This window comes from Antechinus flavipes, chromosome 5, assembly GCF_016432865.1.
Source record: "Antechinus flavipes isolate AdamAnt ecotype Samford, QLD, Australia chromosome 5, AdamAnt_v2, whole genome shotgun sequence".
NCBI classification, from domain to species: Eukaryota; Metazoa; Chordata; class Mammalia; order Dasyuromorphia; family Dasyuridae; genus Antechinus; species Antechinus flavipes.
In genome coordinates this window covers 240,902,582-240,927,199 of record NC_067402.1, presented here as the reverse complement: position 1 = coordinate 240,927,199, position 24,618 = coordinate 240,902,582, and the positions used below count along the sequence as shown (strand labels likewise).

General features: G+C 34.6%; 1 protein-coding gene across 1 annotated transcript in view; it reads right to left on the bottom strand.

Moving 5' to 3' along the window:
• Positions 1–3,795: 3,795 nt before the first annotated feature.
• GLIPR1L2 (GLIPR1 like 2) overlaps positions 3,796–24,618 on the bottom strand; it is a 54,329-nt gene continuing 33,506 nt past the window's right edge. Inside the window, exons 4-6 of the mRNA XM_051962476.1 lie at positions 18,029–18,114; positions 4,156–4,182; positions 3,796–4,073 (exon numbers count right to left, since the gene is read on the bottom strand). Of these exons, the coding sequence (XP_051818436.1) occupies positions 3,796–4,073; positions 4,156–4,182; positions 18,029–18,114 (391 nt within the window). The remainder of the gene's footprint in view (positions 4,074–4,155; positions 4,183–18,028; positions 18,115–24,618) is intronic.

The window sequence follows — 24,618 nt, the reverse complement described above, 5'->3', positions numbered from 1 at the left end:
GATAGAAGCAGAAGAGATCAAAAAGAGGAGAGGAAAATGTATAGAATAACTATATAAAAAAAGATCTAAATATCACTGATAATCAGGATAGTGTGGTTACTGATCTAAAGCCAAACATCCTGGAGAATGAAGTCAGGTTGGCCTTAGGGAACATTGCTAGCATAAGGCTAGTGGACACTATAAAATTTCAGCTGACTTATTTAAAAATTTTAAAAAATGATGCTGCTAAAATGTTGCACACAATGTGCCAAGAATTTTGGAAAACCCAACAGTGGCCACTGGATTTTAAAAAGATCATTTTACATCTCAATCCTAAAGTAAAGCAATGCTAAAGTAAAGAATGTTCAAATTCCTGAACAAATGCATTCACTTTACATGCCAGTATAGCTGCTTAAGATTCTGCAAACTAGGCTTCAGCAATTATGTGAGCTAAGTATTAACAGAAGTTCACCTTAGATTTTGAAGAGTCAGAAGGACTGGACAGCAAATTGCCAGGATTCACTACATTATGGAGAAAACAAGGGAGTTCCAGAGAAACATCTACTTCTGCTTCATTGAGTATATTAAAGCCTTTGACTATGTGCTTCAGATCAAATTGTGACAAATCTTCAAAATATGGGAGTTTCAGATTATCTTACTTGTCCCGTGAAAAACTTATATGCCACTCAAGAAGTAAAAATTAGAACCAAACATGAAAAAAAAACTAATTGATCTAATATTAGGAAAGGAGTATTCTTGCTCCGTGGAAGGAAAGCTCTGGCAAATATGGATTACATATTAAAATATAGAGATATCATTTTGCTAACAAGGGTCTATGAAGTCAAATCTAAGGTTTTTCTTAGTAATATATGGATGTGAGAATTGCACTAAAAGAAAAGCTAAATGTCCCCCAAATTGATGCTTTTCAATTATGGTGCTGAAAAAGACTCTTGAGAGTCCCATGAACAACAGAGATCAAATCAGCCAATACTTAAAGAAATTAATTCCGACTATTCATTAGAAGGAAAGATACTGAAGCCAAAGTTTAAACACTTTCTTTGGCCATGCAATATGGCAAAAGATACTGATGCTGGGAAAGATTGAAGGTAAAAGAAGAAGAGGAAGGTAAAGGATGAGGGGGAGAGATAGTGTTGTGCAAGCAATGAACATGAACTTGGAGGTGACAGAAAAGTCTGACATATTCTGGTTCAAAAGTCACAAAGGGACAGATATGACTAAAGATTGAACAACATCAATCATCAAGACTATTGATATAGGTTACAAAGGAAAAAAAATAAATCAGTCAAACAAATGAAGTGAGGGAATCAGAATCAAAGTGAATTCAACAACCCCAATGTTGAATAAAGTCAAGAAGACAATTTATTTGAACAACTATATTCAATAAGTTCTGAGAAAACTAGAAAGTAGTATGAAAAACAATAGTCTCAGATAAATGTTCTATTTAATATAATCACCACACACATTCAATAATTGATTACCAGCAAATATGAAAAGCCATATATTTTGGCTGAAGAAAAATAGTTGCAAAAATCTTTCAAAACTATGAATAAAAGAATTCTTAGTCAAACAAGAAAAGATCAAGATAAAATAATTTTGATGACAAAAATTTTAAAAGTCTTTAAAGGAAAAAACAGAATAATACATCTAGAATAAGGGGGCAAGGGAGAGAAACTATCAATTTGGAAAATATCTTCCCATTGAATATGTATGATAAGGACCTGTTATTTAAGATAAATGAAATTATATTAAATCAATAGCAATCCCACAAAGGAAAAATGGTCTAAGGTTATAAACAAGTAGATCTTTTTTTTAAATAACAGCTTTTTATTTTCAAAACATATGCAATGATAATTTTTTAACATTCACCCCTGCAAACCTTGTGTTCCAAATTTTTCTCCCTCCTTTCCTCTAATACCTTCACCTAGACAGAAAATAAACCAATATATGTTAAACATGCAATTCTTCTCTATATATTTCCACATTTGTCTTGCTGCACAAGAAAAATCAGATCAAAAGGAAAAAATTGAGAGAGAAAACAAAAAGCAAGAAAGCAACAACAAAAAGGTGAAAATACTATATTGTGATGCACATTCATTTTCTATGATCTTCTTTCTGGATTCAGATGGCTTTCTCCATCACACATCCATAGCCTGAATTGCCTCATTGACATGTCTCTCAGAGTTGATCATCACATAATCATGTTGTTGCTGTGTACAATGTTCTATTCAGTTTACTTAACATAAGTAAATTGCTCTGGGCCTTGTTTAGAAATCATCCTGCTATTTGTTTCTCATAGAATAATAATATTCCATAACATTTATATGCCATAACATAGTCAGCCATTCCCCAGCTGATGGGCATCCACTCAATTTCCAGTTCCTTGCTACTATAAATAGGACTGCTACAGACATTTTTGAACATGTGTGTCCTTTTCACTTTTTTTGAGCTCTTTGGGATACAGGCCTGGTAGAGATACTGGTAGATCAAAGGATATGCACAGTTTGATAACTCTTTGGACATAGTTACAAACTGCTCTCCAGAATGGTTAGATCAGTTCACAATTCCACTAACAATGTATTAGTGTCCCAATTTTCCCACATTCTCTTCCAACATTTACCATTATCTATTACTGTCATCTTAGTCAATCTGAGAAGTGTGAAGTGGTACCTCAGAGTTGCATTTCTCTGATCAATAGTGACTTAGAACATTTTTTCATATCATGAGAAATGGTTTTAATTTCATGAACAAATAGTTCTAAAAAGACAGATGTAGCCTATTAATGACCAAATTGAGGATTGTAATAAAGAAATTGGTAGTAATAAAAGAAATGCAAATAAACAACTCTGAGCTTTCATTTCTCTGTCATCAGAGTGGTAATATCACAATCAAAAAAGGATAGCTCCAATTGGTTTAAGCATTGAAACAGGATTTTTTTTAAAAAAGAGAATAAACATAAACAAAAGCTCTTTTAAAATCTAACAGAAAAAAGCAAAAGATGCTAGAATATGGTTGAAAAGATTATGTCACTTATATATTCTGCTGCATCAAGCATTTCTTCTTCAGGTCTCTTATACATTTATGAAATCCTAATTAATGATAACATGAATTTATAAGTAATTAAAAATGGTTTATAAATTAATAGTTTTCATTTTTATGTTATTCTTACACATACAGATAAAATCTATATATTTCTACACACACAAAATGCCTGGATCACAATCACATTTTTAAAAAGCACAACTTGTATCACTTATTAATACTTGCTGTCAGCAAAAAGGCAAGGAAACATGGTAAAATAATTAGCTAGATTTACAAAAGTTCAGTAAACAATTTCCTAAATCTTTCAATAAATTGTAGAGACACTACAATTCAACTATATGGAATATTCTAAACTCCATTCTGAAGTCTTTAAAAACTTTTCCAAACATAAATACCTGTTCTCATAGATCTCTTTAATAGTTAAGTAGTAATATTATATTGATTATGAAAAACACTGGGCAAATTTAATCAATTTATTAAAAATTTAATGAAGTTAAATTCAGAGAACAATTAAAATTGAAATATCCTTATTAAATATAATGGCATAGGGCTTTTTTTTTTTCACTTTTAAAGAGCTGGATCATAAATATGTTTAAAACCTCTGTTAATTTCATTGCCCAGTTCTTTTTAACCATCTTATTTCTTGTCTGTAGTAAGAGCTCATCAAAAGGGACAAAAAGCATAGCTTCTAATGACTTACAATAGATTTTCTTCTCTTATTCAAACTCAGTGATTCTATGGTCTTTCCCCAATCCTTCAGGGTTTGGCTAGTTGCTTCACATTTTGAGGGGTTACAACTGATTTGATGCTATCACTCTCTGACTCTACATCTTTCTCAGATGTTTTTTGTGCTAATATTTCAGCCAACAATAGATCTTTTTCTAATCGTATATTTGGAAACTTATGCTGTAATAAGAAAACTATAGCAACAGCCACTACTAATAAAAAGAGTCTGAAAACTAAACAAAATATACATAGGGGATCACACACAATTGGTCGAGGTACTTCCCACTCTGGATACCAGTAAGGATAATCTGTAAATAAAAAGGCAATTGGATGCTTGCTTTTACTTGAACAAGACAAGTTATTCAAGAATTAGAGAAAGACAATACATACGTGCAATTCTCTCCCGCTCATTGTTACCTAGAATGATAGAGAAAAAGTGTATAAATAACAATATTAAGAATATTTTTAGACACAAAGTCTAAGTTGGAAGAGACCTCAGAAAGTCATTTAGTCTAACCCATATCTGAACAGGCATCTGCTTTGTAACATCTCCTAAAAGTGGTAATTTAGCCTCTTCTTGAAAATAATCAAGGCAATTTTTTTCTTCATGAAGAGACTAGCACAAATATTTTCTTTTTAAATTAAGTAAAATTTATTTATTTAATATTTTCTCCAGTTATATTGAAAACATTTTTTTACATTAAAAAAATAAGATTTTCAAGTTCTAGGTTTTCTCCTTTATTCCCACCCATAATTAAGAAACTACATATGTTATGTGAATCATGTCCATAAAAGTCAAGTTATGAAAGAAAACACAGATTTCCCAACTAATGAATACAACAATCCTCAAGAAAAATTAAGTTAAAAAGAGAGAGGGAGAGAAAGAGATAAAATGTTTCAATCTGTATTCAAACACAATTAGTTCTTTCTTTTGATATGGATAGAATTTTTCATCATAAGTTCTTCAGAGTAGTCATGGATGATTGTACCACTGATAATAGCAAAGTCATTTATAGCTGGTCATCCCAAAATGTTGGTATTGCTTTGTATATACTACATTTCATTCTGTTCATAGAAGACTTTTCCAGTTTTTTTCCCCTGAGAACATCCTGCTCAATGTTTCCCCAAGAACAATAATATTCTATCATAAACACATACCATAGTTTATTGAGTCATTCCTCAATTGATGGGCATCCCTTTAATTTCCTTTTTTTTTTTTTTTTTTTTTTTTTGCCCTGAGAAGAGAGCTACTATGAATATATTTGGTACACATAGGTCATTTTCCGTTTTTTCCCCTCCAAATATCTTTTGGTATTTATGCCTAATAGTAGTGTTGTTAGGTCAAAGAATATGCATGAATTTATAGCCCTTTAGTTACAGATCATAGTTCTCGATCATTTAAGGACTGGGACATGGCTCTGAGTTTTATAAATTTGGCGCAGTTCCCTCTATATTTCAAAAATGAGGCTTTATCAGAGAAACTTGCTTTGAAATGTTTTTACAATTACTATTGTTAATTGTATTTCCTCCCATTTATTCTCTTTCTCTATTTTCATCCTGACCCTCTTCAAAAGTGACCACTTCCTCCCCAATATGCCCTCTATTTTATCACCTTCCTACCCTTTCTCATATCTCATTCCCCTCCTATTTTCCTTCATGGTAAGATAGATTTTTATACCCCTATTGAATATGTATGTTATTTTTTATTTGAGCCACTTCTGATATCAGCAAGATTCACTCACTCACCTTTTTGTCTCCCTCTTCCCTTCCACTGTAAAAGATTTTTTTTTTGGCCTCTTTTTTATGGCAGGTAATGTTCATCATTTCACTTCTCTATTTCCCTTCTCACATTACATTCCTCTCTTACCCCTTAATTTCATCATAAAAAAAAGATATTATCCCTTAATATTCAATTCATACCTGTGCCCTCTATCTATATATACTTGTACCAATTGCCATAATGATAAAGTTCTAATGAGTAATGAGTCACAAATACTATCATCCCATGTAGAATTGTAAACTGATAAACCTTAAGTCCCATATGACATCACTTTTCTGATTACTTCCTTATGCTTCTTAAGAGCCCTATATTTGAAAATCAAATTTTCCATTTAGTTCTGGTCTTTTCATCCTGAATGCTTGAAAATCCTCTATTTCATTGATGATCACCTTTTCCTCTGAAAGATTATACTCAGTTTTGCTAGGTAAGTGATTTTTGGTTGCAATTTTAGCTCTGTGGTTTATCATATTGCATGCCCTCCAGTCCTTTAATGTAGAAGCTACTAAATCTATCCTGAATGTGACTCCACTGTACTTGAATTGTTTCTTTCTGGATGCTTGCAGTATTTTCTACTTGGCTTTGGAGTTCCAGAATCTGGCTATAAAAGTCCTGGGAGTTTTCATTTTGGGGTCTCTTTTGGGAGGTGATCAGTGTATTGTTTAAATTTCTATTTTACCCTCTAGTTCTAGAATGCCAGGATAATTTTCCATTTTTTTTGGAAGGGGGGATTATCTCTATTTTTTTATTTTTTATTTTTAAATAACTTTTTATCGACAGAACCTATGTCAAGGTAATTTTTTACAACATTATCCTTTGCACTCACTTCTATTCCAATTTTTCCCCTCCTTCCCTCCACCCCATCCCCCAGATGGCAAGCAGTCCTATACATGTTAAATAGGTTACAGTATAACTTAGATACAATATATGTGTCCAGAACTGAATAGTTCTCTTGTTGCACAGGGAGAATTGGATTCAGAAGGTATAAATAACCCGGGAAGAAAAACAAAAATGTAAGCAGTTTATATTCATTTCCCAGTGTTCTTTCTTTGGGTGTAGCTGCTTCTGTCCATTCTTGAACAATTGAAACTGAATTAGATCTCTTTATTGAAGAGATCCACTTCCATCAGAATACATCCTCATACAGTATCGTTGTTGAGGTATATAATGATCTCCTGGTTCTGCTCATTTCACTTAGCCTCAATTCATGTAAGTCTTGCCAGTCCTCTTTGTATTCATCCTGCTGGTCATTTCTTAACAACATTCTTAACAATAATATTCCATAATGTTCATATACCACAATTTACTCAACCATTCTTCAATTGATGGGCATCCATTCATTTTCCAGCTTCTTGCCACTACAAACAGGGCTGCCACAAACATTTTGGCACATACAGGTCCCTTTCCCTTCTTTAGTATCTCTTTGGGGTATAAGCCCAGTAGAAACACTGCTGGATCAAAGGGTATGCACAGTTTGATAACTTTTTGAGCATAGTTCCAAATTGCTCTCCAGAATGGCTGGATGTGTTCACAGTTCCACCAACAATGATCAGTGTCCCTGTTTTCCCACATTCCCTCCAACATTCTATATTATCTTTCCCTGTCATTCTAGCCAATCTGACAAGTGTGTAGTGGTATCTCAGAGTTGTGTTAATTTGCATTTCTCTGATTAATAATGACTTGGAGCATATTTTCATATGGCTAGAAATAGTTTCAATTTCTTCGTCTGAGAATTGTCTGTTCATATCCTTTGACCATTTATCAATTGGAGAATGGCTTGATTTCTTATAAATTAGAGTCAATTCTCTATATATTTTGGAAATGAGGCCTTTATCAGAATCTTTGACTGTAAAAATGTTTTCCCAGTTTATTGTTTCCCTTCTAATCTTGTCTGCATTAGTTTTGTTTGTACAAAAACTTTTCAATTTGATATAATCAAAATTTCTATTTTGTGGTCAATAGTGATCTCTAGTTCTTCTTTGGTCATAAATTCCTTCCTCTTCCACAAGACTGAGAGGTAAACTATCCTATGCTCTTCCAATTTATTTATAATCTCATTCTTTATGCCTAAGTCATGAACCCATTTTGACCTTACCTTGGCGTATGGTGTTAAGTGTGGGTCAATGCCTTGTTTCTGCCATACTAATTTCCAATTTTCCCAGCAATTTTTGTCAAATAATGCATTCTTATCCCCAAAACTGGGGTCTTTGGTTTGTCAAACACTAGATTATTAAAGTTATTGGCTGTTTTGTCTTTTGAATCTAACCTATTCCATTGATCAACTAGTCTATTTCTTAGCCAATACCAGATGGTTTTAGTAACTGCTGCTTTATAATATAATTTAGATCTGGTACAGTTAGGCCACCTTCATTTGATTTTTTTCATTAATTCCCTTGAAATTGTTGACCTTTTGTTTTTCCATATGAACTTTGTTGTTATTTTTTCTAGGTCATTAAAATAGTGTTTTGGGAGTCTAGTTGGTATACTGCTAAATAAATAGATTAGTTTAGGTAGTATTGTCACCTTTATAATATTTGCTCGCCCAATCCAAGAGCATTTAATATTTTTCTTGTTGGTTAGATCAGAGTTTGTGTGGAAAGTGTTTTGTAGTTTTGCTCATAAAGTTTCTGATTTTCCCGTGGCAGATAGATCCTAAATATTTTATACAATCAGTAGTTAATTTAAATGGAATTTCTCTTTGTAACTCTAACTGTTGGGTTTTGTTATTGATGTATAAGAATGCTGATGACTTATGTGGGTTTATTTTGTATCTTGCAACTTTGATAAAGGTGTGGATTGTTTCTAATAACTTTTTGGTAGAATCTCTCAGGTTCTCTGAGTATACCATCATATCATCAGCAAAGAGTGATAATTTGGTTTCCTCATCCTTATTCCTTTAATTTCTTTCTCACCTCTTATTGCCAAAGCTAGCATTTCTAATACAATATTAAATAGTAATGTTGATAACGGGCAACCTTGTTTCACTCCTGATCTTATTGGGAATGGTTGCAGTTTGTCCCCATTACATATGATGCTTACTGCTGGTTTTAAATAGATGCTATTGATTATTTTAAGGAAAAGTCTATTTATTCCTATACTCTCAAGAGTTTTTAATAGGAATGGATGTTAGATTTTATCAAATGCTTTTTCTGCATCTATTGAGATGTTCATATGGTTTTTGTTAATTTGATTATTAATATGGCCAATTATACTGATAGTTTTCCTAATATTGAACCAGCCATACATTCCTGATATCAATCCTACTTGATCGTGGTATATTATCTTTGGGATGATTTTCTGTAGTCTCTTTGCTAATATCTTATTTAAGATTTTAGCATCAATATTCATTAGGGAGATTGGTCTATAATTTTCTTTCTCTGTTTTCAACCTACCTAGTTTAGGTATTAGTACCATGTCTGTGTCATAAAAGGAATTTGGTAGGACTCCTTCATTCCCTATTTTTAAAAATAGTTTATAAAGCATTGGGGCTAATTGTTCTTTGAATGTTTGTTAGAATTCACATGTAAATCCATCTGGTCTAGGGGATTTTTTTTAGGGAGTTGCTTAATAGCTTGTTCTATTTCTTTTTCTGAAATGGGACTATTTAAGCAATTTACTTCCTCCTCTGATAATCTGGGAAGCCTATATTTTTGGAGGTAGCCATCTATTTCACTTAGGTTATCAAATTTATTGGCATAAAGTTGGGCAAAGTAACTCCTTATTATTTCTTTAATTTCCTCTTCATTGGTGGAAAGTTCTCCCTTTTCATTTTTAAGACTACTAATTTGATTTTCCTCTCTCCTTTTTCTAATCAGATTTACCAAAGATTTAGGTTTTTTCATAAAACCAACTTTTAGTTTTATTTATTAGTTCAATAGTTTTTTTTTTCTTTTACTTTCTATATTATTAATTACTCCTTTTAATTTTAGAATTTCAAGTTTAGTAATTGATTGGGGGTTTTTAATTTGGTCTTTTTCTAGCTTTTTAAGTTGCAGGCCCTATTCATTGATCTTCTCTTTCTCAATTTTATTCAAGTAAGCCTCTAAGGATATAAAATTTCCCCTTTTTACCGCTTTGGCTGCATCCCATAAATTTTGGTATGATGTCTCACCATTGTTATTATCTTGAGTGAAATTATTAATTGTGTCTATAATTTGCTGTTTCACCCAATCATTCTTTAAGATGAGATTCTTTAGTTTCCAATTACTTTTTGGTCTATTTACACCTAATTTTTTGGTGAATGTAGTTTTTATTGCATTGTGATCTGAAAAGAAAGCATTTACTATTTCTGCCTTCCTGCATTTAATTTTGAGGTCTTTATCAGGACAATTTTCCTTGATAATTTCTTGAAAAATGATGTCCAGACTCTTTTTTTAATCATGACTTTCAGGTAAACTTGTAATTTTAAAATTATCTTTTCTGGATCTATTTTTCAGTTCAGCTGCTTTTTCAATAAGATAATTTCACTTTTTTCCCCGATTTTTAAATATTTTGTTTTGCTTGATTGTATCTTGATTTTTCACAAAGTCATTACCTTCCATTTGCTTAATTCTATTTTTTTTTTTTAAGGAATCATTTTTTTTTTCTGTGAGCTTTTGTAGCTCCTTTCCCAATTGGCCAATTTTTCTTCTTCTCATTAGCTTTTTGTTTTTCCTTTTGCATTACTCTCAATTCTTTTTCCATTTTTTCCTCTATCTGTCTTACTTGATTTTCAAAGTACCTTTTGAGCTCTTCCATGACTTAAGACCAATTCTTATTTTTCTTGGAGGTTTTGGATGTAGGAGCTTGACTTTGCTATCATCTTCTGAGTGTGTGTTTTTATCTTCCTTGTCACCACAATAACTTTCAATGGGTAGAATTTTTTTTTAATTTATTCTTTTTCCTAGTCTATTACTCAGCTTTAAATTCTTTGTTATAGGTCTCTATTTCCAGCTTCAGAGGAATTGTGTAGCTGTTTTCAGAGATCTTTCCAGAAATCTCACCACAAGTATCCTTTTCTATCCTGGGATTGTAAGGGATGTACCTGCCCCACAGTAGCTGTAAGATCTAATGTGCTAAAGCAACAGAACCCTCTTTTGCTTATGCCTAGCTGGGGCTGGAGCTGGAGCCAGAGCTGTGCTGCACTGGGACTTCACACTAGATTTCCACCCCATTGCTACAGACTCTCTCTGTTGACCTTCTGAATCCTTTCTGGTGTTTCCGGGCTGAGAGGTCCTTTAGAAGCCTTTAGCACTGCTGCTGATTCAAAAGTCCTATCTCACCGATGCTGGGTTCTGAGCTGGGACAGGGTGGGGCTGCCCTGGAGGCCTGCACTGGGATTGTACTTGGCTTACATGCTAGGCTCCCATTTTGGTGCCACAGATCTTTTCTGCTGACCTTCTAGGTCTTCTTTGTTATTTCTGGGCTGACAGATTTGGAAACCACCAGTACTGCTGCTGATTCAGAGATCAGGCTGGGGCCGAGGCTGCGATGAGACTGCATGCTGAACTCCCACCCTCATATCACAGACCTTTTCTGCTGACCTTATAAGTTGTCTTTGGCTGGAAAATGTTCTACTCCATGTTTTGATACTATATAATTTATTTAGTCATTATTTAAATGAATTTGGAGCAGTTTTGGGGAAAGACTGAACAAGTTTCTTCCTTACTCTACCACCTCTGCCTCAGCAGTTATTTCCAACAGGCTTAGGCTGGAGTTAGAGAAGTCATATTCAACTCCTCTCCCTACTTTCCTGCAACATCCAAATGGACACTAAGTCACTATATACTTTTTTTTTTTAACAAAAATAATCTCTTAGTAGGGTCCTCAAACTACGGCCCGCAGGCCAGATGTGGCAGCTGAGGATGATTATCCCCCTCACCCAGGGTTATGAAGTTTCTTTATTTAAAGGCCCACAAAACAAAGTTTTTGTTTTTACTATAGTCCAGCTCTCCAACAGTCTGAGGGACAGTTGAGGGACTGGCCCCCTATTTAAAAAGTTTGAGGACCCCTGCCAGACTTACACCATTATTTTCTTTTCCATTACCAAAGTTACTATACTAGTTTAAGTTCTTATCCTCTCACACCAAGATAATTAATCATCCTACTTCAGGTTCTTATTGCCTCATGCCAGTATAAAACCAATAGACTTATAACTTCTCTCTCAGACTTGAGTCTTGCTCTACTTTAATGCACACAACACATCTTTGTCAGATTAATTTTTCAAAAAACAAAACCAACCTTTCCTAAAATTATTTTTCTACTTAAAAATATCCAATGGTTTTCTACTACCTTTGTATGGCATCCAAAGTCTTCTATAGTTAATCTTTTCACATTGTGTGGGTAAGGAATGCAATGTCCTGTGATCTGGAAAATCCCTGTAAAATATTTTGACCCTCCCTTTGTACCAGAGAAGAAGTCTGAATTTTTTTTCTTTTATGGGGGGTTTACAGAACCTTATTGTAAAATTTGAGTTGAACTATACAATATTATATGTATATGTACATACATACACATATGTTTGTATATATACATATACACATTTTAACTATATAGGTTTTTTGGAAGGGATAACCAAACACAAAATCATATATCTTTTGATGTAACAAAAATATTATATTCACATTTGCATGTATTCACATACCTTGCAATCTCTCAGTTACAGTAATTTGAAATAATATATTTAATATACCTAAAGATGTCTAACCAAATAAGTCTTTCCAGCTTCATGTATATGGTATTCCTGCTTGTAAATTTCATGATTTAATATCCTAAACTTTAAGGTTGAAGAATTATTGCAAAAGTTCTGTGAATTCATATGTGAATTTGTAAATAAGTAAATATACCTTCTGTTAGTTTTTCAAATACATGTGTATATATAGATGATGCTATGCTTAATAAAATCCAAACTGATACAAAAAATTAAAAATGCCTATTTGCTTATCTTCTATTCCCTTGAGATATCTTTTTCATCCTCTGCACCAAAATCTATTCTTTCTTTCAATATTCAACTCAAAATTTAACCTCTCCTTGAAATCTTACTTTGAAATTTTATTTAGTCATGTTTCTCACATCATATCTCATATAACACTTACTACCTATCCCAATCATGTGGTACTTAAGTGCATACTTACTGTATATTTTATGTATATCATTGATTTAATGCTTTTTTGTGTGTATACAGGGGCGTTTTATCTATCCAACTAGATAGAACTTATCCCACAGTTTGGCAGCTTTGTTTTATATTTCTATTAAAGAATCTAGTGCAATACAATGCATGGAATAAAGAACTGAGGAAATATTTGATGAAGAAAAGAAGGCAGTTTATAGTAGTTGACAGTTAGAGTTCCCAGGATGTGTTATAGAGAACCAAATACTTCACTTTTCATAAATAAGCAGCTTAAGGAAAATGGTTTAATAAAGTAAAAAGATTATGCTACACATATGGTTAGCAACTACAAATATATAAAATTTAGGTCATTTTCCTTGCAAGAATATAAGGTAAAAAGATAAAAACAATGCATCTCCATACCCCAGCTTATTAAGAACAAGAATGTAATCTTTGAAAAGATGGAAGAAAAGGAAAACAATTTAAGAATAGAAAGAAAAATCCAAATGCTTTCATTATAAAATCATAGATTAGAAAATAGTCCTTGAGATTTCAGCTGATTTTTAATTCAGTTCAACAGAAATTTACTTTTACAATGTATTGGTGACAATATTAGATGCTGGGATAAAAGATCCCATAAATAATATATAAAACAAATATAAAACTGATATAAAACAAATGTTGGGATGAAGAGCAAAAATGAAGTAGTTTAATGTTGTTGAAAGTTATATAGATGTTAAGTAAGCAACAAGGAATTTAACTTTTTTGGGGGACCTACTTCCCCAAAAAATCCAGGGTCCTTTCTATTGTCCTACACTGCCTTTATGCCAACACTGCATCAAAATTAATGAATTTTAAAAATCTTTTCAAAGATTCCTAAATTTTCAGCATTATGATAGAATTTCAAAGTCATCTAATTCCATTTACCACCCAAATGACAAATCCTTTATACATCTCTTCTTGAAAAGTGGTTATTTGGCATCTGTTTTAACACATCTATTGACAAAGACATCACTAGCTTATGTTTAGGTCAAATAGGAAGATGTTATGGTAGCCAGACTAGCAAGAAAGCAAATGATGAAGTCAGAGAAGTTTCTCTTATTTTGATTCTTTGTACCCTGTCTCTACTTAAGGATACCATTTCACCATTTGATAAAGTCAGGAAATGAAGAATTCTGTCAAGCAAAGCAAGAAAGCCAGTGTTACTTAATTGTACAATACATGTCTAGGACTAAAGTGTAAGATTAGAAAGATGGGAAGGAACCAAATTGCGAAGGGATTTAAAAGCCAAACAGAAGATTATATATATATTTTTTTCTTGGAGTAATAAGGATTCCCTGGAGTTTGATGAGTTGTGAATGATATAGTCAGACTTGTACTTTAGAAATCTCACTTTTAGCAGCTAATGGGAGTAGGAACTATAATTGACAGAGACTTGAAGAAGGGAAACCAAAGAACAAGATATTTTTATAGTTTAAGCAACAGGTGACAAAACCCTATATTATGTTATGACGGTGTTAGAGGATAGAAGAGTCCACATGTGAGAAATATAGAAGTGGTAATGACAAGACCTGGGAACATGTTGGATATAAAGAGTGAATGCAAGTGAAAAGTTGTGAGTCTAGGCTATTATGAGGTTTGTGGTATTCTTGGCAGTAATAGGCAAGTTGGGAAAAAGGAAATTCTGTGAAAAATAAAGACAATAAGTTGTAATTTGGCCATATTGATTTTGAAATGTTTGAGATATGCAGTTCAAAGATATCTAATAAGTAGTTTGTGATATGAAACTGTAGGTAAAGAGGGATGTCAGGATCAGATATATAGACCTGAAAATAACATTCATAGAGATAGCAATTGAATTCATGAGACTTGATGATATCACCAAAGGAGATAATATTGAGTAATAAGAGAAGAAAATCTATAACACAGCTTTAAAAAATCCTGCAAAAGACAATGAGTAGAGGCAGGTAGACAAAAGAAGAATTAGGAGACAAAGTGGTTATGAAATCTAGGAGAGCAGAAAATATCTAGAAGAGGTCAATAGACATTAAAAGCTGAAGAGATTTTAAAATGAGGATTAAGAAAACCATTAGATATGAGCTAAAGTAGCATTGGTAATTTTGGAGAGAGCAGTTTTAATTGAATGATAAGGTCCAAAAATAGACTTCAGAGGCTTTAGAAATTGAGAGAAGTGGAGACACCTATTGCAGATGGTTTTCTCAAGGAGTTTAGCTACAAAAAGAGTAAAGATATGGGATAATAATTGTGAAGTTGGTTGGATCCAATGAAAACATTTTAGGAATGGAGAAAATAATAGCATGTTTATAGACAACATGGAAGCTGCCCTCAGATAAGGATAAACTGAAGATTTAAGGAAGAGTAGGAATGATAGGAAAGGAAATCTCTTGGAAAAGGCAGTATGGAATGTAATTGGGTACAAGGGCTTGTCTTGTCATGGATAAAGGCCACATCTTTATGTTAAGGAAAAGAAAAATTAGTGGTTATTGTGAGTAAAGTAACATGAAGGGAGGTGAAGTAGAGGAAGTTTTTGATGAATAGTACCAATTTTTTGCTGAAGCATAATGGAAAATTTTCAGTTGAGAGAATGATGAAAGAATCTACCATTGGAAGCTTGAAAAAGTATAAAAAAGTCTGAAATTGCCTTGCTGCAATGAGAACCTAAATGAGATATATCACAAATTTCTAGTAGATGCATTTATCATATTATTTTCTCCAACAGCACGTGAATAAATATGAAAACAATGGATGGTTAAAACGTTCAATGCTGAAGTTTCACAAGGCATCTTCAGTGACAGGATAAAGAGGCAAAAGAAACTTGAATATAACAGTTAGGAGATAAAGGAGAGAGAGATTGAAGGTCATGATAAAGACAAAGAATAAGGTTAGAGATAATTAAGCAAGGGAAAATATAAAATGATAAATTATTAGGATCAGGTAGAGGAATTTTAATGTTTACAAACATGGAAGTAGAACAACCTTAGGATGATGGTAATATCAAGAGTATGAACATCTCTGTTTATAGCCAAGGTGAAATGAAAAAGAATGAAATAGGCCAAGAGAACTGAAAAGAGTGAAGAATCGAGGTATTAGGATATTCGAGGGAATATTAATATTTATGTTGAAATCTCCTGGTATGATAGCAGGAGTTAGTTTGGAGACAGAAACTGTTAACCAAGCCACTGAATTCACTGAGGAAGGAAGATGAGTGTCCTGGGAATTGGTAGATAACAGCAATCAGCATCTGATAGGGTGATAAATTTAGATTGAATATACTTCAAAGAATAAGAGGTTACTGAGTGATGATGGTAGAGAGAGATTCATAAAGTGAGAATAGGTAACAGAAGTATTTTGATTCCTCAACAGGACCATGACCCAGGGATATGAGAGAAAAATATAACCAGGGTTGAAAAAAGTGGGCAGGTCACAGTGAAAGCCAAAAAGAGGGAGAAAATGGGAAAGGAATAGTTTTAAGATGAAAGTGAGTTTGTTAATTAAGGAGCAGATTTTCCAGAAAACATAATGGAAGAGAAAGAAAGATTTGAAATAGGATATTAGAGGTAGAGAGGGATAGAAGATGGTGGGACTAAAAAGGGAAGTAGCAAAGGATAAGGAATGAGATTTGTGTAATGACCGCTTGGAGTTTTAAATCACTGTAATGTGAGAATATGGGGGTGGGGAAGGGAAGGAGAGGAGGTAATGCTAACCATTGAGTAATGAGTCCAAGTAGAATATCAGTGACTGGAGAGAAGTCTGCTGAAAGGTGATTATACTGGTAAAGTTCTCTAACTGAATCTTTGAGATTCAGCCTTATTGTATATGAAGATGTTATGTCCTATATAAGACTCAGGAGGCCAGACTCACATGGCAAGTAGGAGAAAGCAAAAACACAGCCTGGAAAAGTCTAGATAGAAGTTGATAGATGACAATTAGGAAAATTATCTGAGAAAAGCTCTAGAACACTATAGAAAACCAGAGTAAATACAGAAGCCATAAGTCAGTGTTTGGATTTGAAGTGACATAGATATCCATGGGAATTCTCTTGAGCAAAGAAACTAGTGGCAAGGGGCTTATATACTATTTGTTACTTTATTAAGTAGTTGTCTCACAACAAAACTGCAAATATTATTGTATTATAAATAAGATGAGCGTGAAGAAAGAGATTTAGGTTAGGGTTTTTGTAACCCAAGATAAACCAAGATCTCTTTCCATTCCACCATAAAGCCTCCTCTCTAAAGGACTTACTTCCTATAATATATACTTCCTATAACTAAGCTGGCAAACAGGACAAAGAGAGACTATCTGAAAACTAGGATCAGGAAAAAAGTTATTACCATATTAAAAGAATTTGTTTTAATGTAAATTGACCCCAATTCTCTAGAACCAGAGAACAAAACATAGAAAGACAAAATATAAAAATTATAGAGGGCAAAATAGAAAGAACTCAATGATTATATCACAAAAGAAATGTCAAAATGAAAACTTAAAAATATCATAAATAAAATAGTTTCCAAGTAAAAGGAAAAAATATTCTACTAGTAGCCTAGATTCTAATACCAAGGAGCCATAATAGGAATTAAGTAAACTTAGTAGCTGCAACTATAAAGAAGAGGAGAACTCAAAATATAATATTCCAAGAGGCAAGAGATAAGCTTTTGCAACCAAAGAAAAAATCTGACAAAACTAAATATAACCATATAGGAAGAAAAATGGTGTTTTATAGGAATGAGGATTTCCAAACATTCCTGATAAAAAGGAACTGGTATGTTTAGTCTGGAAAATAGAAGATCTTGCTACCAATATCATTGCAGTCTTTAAATATTTGAAAATATATGTGTATTTTTATACATCTCCAAATTTTTGAAGATTGTAATTACACATATGTATATATTATACTACCTTTCATATTACACATAGACACATATAATCACACATGTATGTAGTTGTGTATATATTTGCATATCTATATCTATATACAATCTGTATTTATCTATACAATAGGAAGGAAGATCAAATTTATTCTGCTAGGCTTCAGAAGGTGAAAACTACAGCAAATATATGGAATTTAAAGGGAGGTAGATTTTAGTTCAGTATAGGGAAGCACAATCAAAATGCTATTAGAAAATGAATGGGCTATTTTAGGGAGTCAATTTATTCTCAAGCAGAATTGTTGGTTGATCACTTGTTAGAAGGAAATTCATGATTTAAATGAAATACAGCATGACACAGTTATAGGTTGAAATAGATTACTTATATAATTCTGTGTTAATAGGTGTAACAATAAAACATGGCACTAAGAAACCACTATAAAATGATATCATTGTCTTCTAACAATGTGTAGTTATTATTTTTCCATATTCAACTTATTGCCTTAATCTTACTGCATAGCATATCCTGGCATTTATCTTCCTTGTCACATTTGCTACAAAATCTTCCTGCTTGATAAGGCCTTCTCCCAGGATTCCCACTGTAAAAGCAGAAAAATATTTTATTAGAATATCAATTTTTATATGGATTCAAGTAACACATCAGCCAATTCTTTTATTATTATTATTATTATTATTATTATTATTATTATTATTTTGCTGAGGCAATTGGGGTTAAATGACTTGCCCAGAGTCACACAGCTAGGAATATCTGAGGCCAGATTTGAATTTAGGTCCTCCTGACTTTAGGGCTGGTGTCCTACTGTGCCATCTGGCTACCCATATCGGTTAATTCTTAATAAAAATTCTGATATGAATTAAGAAAATGACCTCAAGAAAATACTTAACCAAGAAATAGGTCCTTCTATAGGTAATCATTGTTTTTCATGTACCAGTGACAAAGTAGCATATTTAAAGTGAAAATGGATATTAAACCATTTTCTGATTTAACCTTATGTAGAAATTTTGTCTGCTACAATTGCTTATTCACCCCCATCCAATTTATATCATAGGTTATATTCTAACCTTTAGTTTTCTGAGTCTTAATTTCATCATCAATAAAATATGAATAATAAAATGCTTATTCTACTGAACTCACAAGGAAATCATAAGAAGAGTATTTTTGTACTTTAGAGCATTATATATGAGCTATTTTCTATAACAAAATTAAAAAACAAAATTAAGATTTTTTAAAAGGGTAGATGAAAATAATCAGACTTGCTTACTGACCACAATACCAAAAATAGTGTGTTAACAATGCTAAATAAATATAGGATTATAAAGATAGTTTAGAAGACACAAACTTCTACTGTATAGTGAGAAAAAGTACAATAGCATAATCAATCATATAGAATCAAGCATATAGAAAAAGCAGTAGGCCAGCTTCTAAGAGAAATGTACAGTGTAACAGAATGAGCTTTATAGAAACAACATTATTTTTAAAAGGGAATATTTTGAATTGATCAGATTAATTTAGAGGCAGGTAGATAAGGTATTCCTCCCTGGAACTGAGAAGTACACCTGGAATCCAACAAAAACTTCATGAGTAACTCTCAATGTTAGAGCTAATGGAGTAAGCCAGTCATCCTGGAATAAAATTCCATGTATAGCCACGAATTTCAAATTTTAGAATTAGAAAAGGTCTTAAACCAACCATTTCATTTTGATAATAATCGTCTGGTGGCACTAACAGTTCCCAAATCAGGTGCTGCTGGTCAAATGCTGATCTCCAAGTTCTATGTGTATCAACCAGACAAGGAAATAATACTGGAGTAACCCAAATCCAACTTAATGAATTAGCTAGATGCATCTATTGCCTTAAACCTTTGTGAGTAGCAATTCAAATCTCTTTAATGCTTTAGTGTAAATTTCCCAGTCAAACCTTTGTCCTACTAAGAAATTTTTTACTCCACCTTCTGTTCCATTTCCTAATTACTTTTCATAATTTAATCTTAAGAATCAAGTAACGAAATACAAATATCAATGAGTAGCAGCATTAACTTTCATTTACCCATTCATTCAGTCACAAACTTGGAATTACTGAGGCTCAAGCTTGAATAGAATGAGAGTAAGATTACTGGAGTTTGAAATCCCCTTTTCCCATTCCTATGGAATATACATGGCTTTAACTCAATATGAGAATTGCTTTGCTTCATCTAAAAGTTCATCTCACTGCAGGGTCTTTAATCATCTTTCACTTTTTGTTTTGAATCCATTCCAGTCTGTTTGTATTGCTTCTACTTAACTTATGAACTTAACTCAGCTTCAGTATGTCCATAGAATCTGTCAGCTATAGCTAAAAAAGTACAGCCCAATTTCTACAAATCTGTGGAAGAAGCAGCAGTGGCTTGGCTGCTACTGTTCTCTTTCACCTTCAAACATTAGACATCATTCTTTTATTCTTCTTTGTATCTTCGTGGTGATTAGCAAACAAAAAAGACATGATTCCCAGGAGAACTCACAATTAACCAGGAGAAAAGAAATACTATATTACAAGGGAATAAACTATTGTCGGGCAGGTAAGACTTGCCAGAGTTAGCTAGAGTAAGGAGAAAGGTGGAAGGCACTTTGAGTGAGAGAAAGAGAGCACAGTGAATTTAGCCTTGAAGAGAATTTGGCAAAGATCCTCATCATAAGCAAATCTTTTTATAGGGGAAATACAGCCTTGAGGGCTTGCGGGGAGGGGGGAGACTAGAGAAGTAAAGGTGTCAACTCAGAGGGAGGATCAAAGAGAGAGAAAGTGCCAGGGATTCAAAGATAGGGGAATTAAGAAGCCAAATGGAAAGAAGCTGGCAAAACAAATGCCTGATCTGTCTAAAGACATGCTAATCAATTTCTCAAAGGTCATTTAAAACTGATAATTTCCAGGTGAGCTTCTTTCAGATAAGAGAAGGTAACCAGTTCACATCAGGTAGCAGGGATTCTTAGTCAGGTACAGCATGAACAAGATGATATTGAAGATTTCTTCCAATTATGAAATGTTTTTGAAATTGTTAAGAATCAACAGTTTGTAAACTGTTAAGACAGTCACTAATTTATTAATGTTTCCTGCGGCATTTTTCTTCTTTAATATATAATAGTTCTCTCTGAGAGAAAGCAGGTTTCTTGGAGAGGTTTTCTGGAAGCAGTCTTAGTATCAGTTAAAAGTAAATAATCACCCAAAATGCAGCCATCTGGTAAAAATGCAAACGTTTATTTTCTCCTTCCAAAATAGCCCGGTTAGTTGAGGCCCATCTCTCTGCTTGGTTCTAAGAGATCTTGCAGTTTTGTCCTTTGCTTCTGCCTCTGCTTTCTTCAGCCTCCAGCCAGCACAAAGATGGAATGAATCTCTTGTCTCCTTTACTTGGGGCTTGGCTAGCTTTCTGGAGAGTCTTTCAGACCAGCTTGGTCTCAGTGGGAGAAGTGCAGGAGCCCAGACACCACACTGGTGTGAGATGAAGATGAATCTGGTTGTGCCTCCAAGAGAGTGCTTTTCCTCAGCTGAACTGATGCTCCCTTCTCAATCTTCAGCTGAACTCTTTCTGAGAGCCTCTGTCTGTTTCTCACAACATCTCCCAGCGTGCTCTCTTGGCCCTAAGAGCTTCAAGGGAGGTGTGAATTCGGATATCTCATATTAAACCCTGAAATCTCCCAAACGTGTGAACTCCAATGAGTAAAGGTATGAACACAAGCATTGTGTTCAATTAGTTCTACTTAGTACCTTGTTTCAGGTTCTGGCCCAAAACATCTCCTTGTAAGATCAGATCAAGGATACTGAACCATGCTAAATTAGATAATTATTGTCTCTATCAACTCTAATGACTTAACAGTTTGTAAAGATTCCAACAGTTTCCTATAATTAGATTATTCATAATAAATGGTATAGCTAAGTGTCTGGATAAAATGGCCACATGATAGGTCACACAGGAGCCCAAATCTCTTAAATTACTGCATCAATAATTTAAAAAACAGCCTTAGATTGAATAATATCCCCCCCTTCCCCATTTCAGAGACACTTTAATATGAGAAGTCATCTAGTCTAATACTACAAAACACACACACACACACACACACACACACACAGAGAAAAAGATAAAAAGTGTAAGGGGCAATGAAGCACTGCTTTCTCTTTGAGATGTGCCACAGAACCTATATCCCACATCAGCTGGTAGAGTGGGCCCAGGAGGTAAAAAAGAGCTTGGCTTCTGAGGCAGGAGGTTGTGTCTGGCAGGAGTTAAAGGAACTGCTATAGGTTTCTTGAGATGGCAAGGGGTGTGTCCTCTTGCTAGATCTCCTCTTGGGAGACAGCACTAACTCCAGAAGCCTCTCTTCTAGGGCTCCACCTATGCAGTTCTGAGTGGGCTGGTCAGGGCAATTCTGGAAGAGAGGCAGCATAAATACACAGCCTTGAGCAGAACTCGCTTTCTTACTTTCTTGAGCTCCTGCTCTCTTGCTCCTGTGCTCCTGGGCTCTTGCTTCCTGCTCCCCCACTCAGAGGATGAGTGAATAAAGACAGATAGAGTAGCCTTAAGGGATTCTACAAGTGGCTCCCAAACAGGGACAATTTGGCTAGGATCTCACCATGTAGCAGGCTTACAGGGTGGGAAAAGAGACAGAACTCTGCTCTAGTGAGTAGAAAGTTAGGGATGGGACAAATTATTGTGAGAGTCTCAGACCAGGAAGTGCTATAGAATAGTAAAGCAAGCAGGATTGGAAATTGATTTTAAAAAGTGGGAGGTAGTAGGTAATCAGATGGTTTTCTATGATAAGGAAATGCTGGAAGCCATCCCAGAAAGGCATCACCTCATTTATCAAGTGATCAGAAACTCTTTAAGAGGTGCAAGCTGCAATCCATTAAAAGTAGATAATAAAATGCAAGCAGAGTCATAAAACAAATGAGGGTCACACAACAAAGGAGGGTGTTAAATAAATGAGGGTCATAAACCAGTACTCCCTGAACTAGCTGTGTCCATAAAATAGAGCCGGCAGAAGTTAATCATGAGGAAGAATCAGGAGCTAAACAAGAATGAAAGAGGTAATGAGGAAGAAGTAGGAAGTAGATATGATGGATTAGGAGGAGGTAGGGATAAGATGAGTAATGAGGAACTAAGCACAGAGGCATATGACCTTGAGGAAAAGGATAGTGATAAGACAAGGGAGGAGAAAGCGAACAAAGGGAAGATATTGCCAAACCACGTATAGGGCTGGAAGGATTGCAGAGGGCTGGAACTCTGAAAAGGTGTATTTGAATCTAAGACAGAAGAGTACTTAAGGCCAAGTACCTACATGATCATTTCCTTTTTAGTGTTTTCACCTCCCTTCCTGAGAAGTCAGGGAGGGCATGATCACCTTTTTTGGGATTCGTAACTACCTGTGTTCTAAAACAAAAGAAAGCAGGAGATGTAGAAGGCTGGAAGGATTGCAGAGAGCTGGAACTCTGAAAAGGCGTATTTGAATCTAAGACCACAGTGTACTTAAGGCTAAGTACCTATTCAATGTGAGATAATGGTTCTATAAACATAAACTTGGATGATATGGTGATGTGATGTCTTTGACCCATGTTGGGAGAAGGGCTAGCTCTCTGGATGACCCCAGGATCAGTCAGTGTCAGGATCAATCAAAGTCCTTGGTCTTAAGGAGAGACTCTGATTCTTTCCCTCAGCCCTCCAATCCTTCCCTATGATTACCTCACCACAACACTAATCAGGAGGAAAGACCCTTATTGTATTTATCCTTTGAACCGGGAGCTAGAGAAGTCATGATGGAAACTTATTGGCCATGGGCGTATTGTGCTCAATGGGCTACACTAAGTCAGCATTCTACATGCTTATTCCTTCCCTTGTTGTACCATATTCTGGTACAGCCCCCTTGTAAGACAGTTGTTGATGAGCTTGTGCAAAGCACAAATGTCTGTACTAATGCCACTTAGAACTGTAAGGCCTCAAATTGTCATGAGCACTCAAAAGAGATTCTGGTATTTGAGACTCCTTATGATTCCACCCAGAAAAATTAGCTTTTTGCTATCCTCCAGGCTTGTAAAAGATACCCTGAGCCCATTAACACCATATCAGATAGCTTATATGTTGTCTGAGTGTTCAGAGGCATTGAGGATGCTGTCCTACAACCTCAGAACTCTTCAATTGCTAACCTTCTTGCTGAATTGCAGCTGATTTTACAGACTGGGAAACATCCGATTTAGGTCCTGCATGTATATTCTCACCAATGTTGTGCAGGAGGCATATTTGCTGGCAATGAGGTGGCGGACCATCCTTTATAATGCTCCCTTCTCACATTCACCATCCCCTGAATATGGCCATGATTTTCTCCACTTACCTGCTAATTCTCTATGTCGCCTTTGTGGCCTCACCTGGGAACAAGCCTGACAGATAGTGAAGTAGTGCATTCAGTGTGTTCCATTTCTCCCTCCTCTACCTAGTAAAGGAGTTAATCCCCCGGGTTAATTCCTGAATGATTTGAGGCAAATGGATGTGACACATGTGGTCCATGTGGCCATTCATGTTTGTATTGACATCTTTTCTAAATTCCTTTGGGCCACAGTGGCTTCCTGTGAGAGCATTTCTTTGATCATTAAACGTTTGTATAGTTGCTTCTCCTCTCACGGAGTTTCTAATACCATCAAGACCAACAATGGTTCAGCTTATAGCTCTAAGCAAATGGCCACTTTCTTCATCACGTTCACCATTAAACATGTTACAGGGATTCCCTATAATTCACAGGATCAGGCCCTAGTGGAACAGGCCCATCGTACTCTGAAGGCTACCCTTGTTGAACAGAAAGAGGGAGAAAGTAGAGAGAATTCACCCAGGTGGACGTGAATAAGGCCTAATATACTTAGAATTTTTTGTGCCTGGACAGGGATATCGGCCTTTCTCCAGGAATGACATATTTGGCACAATCTATAGAGAGGACAGAAAACTAGGCCCCATGAAAACAGCACTTCAAGCACTGGAGAACATTCAAAAAGTCCTTTGGAAGCATGAGGAAGGACATTGGTAAGGTCCATCCTTAGTACTTTGGAAAGGGCTGGGATGTTTATGTCTTGCAGG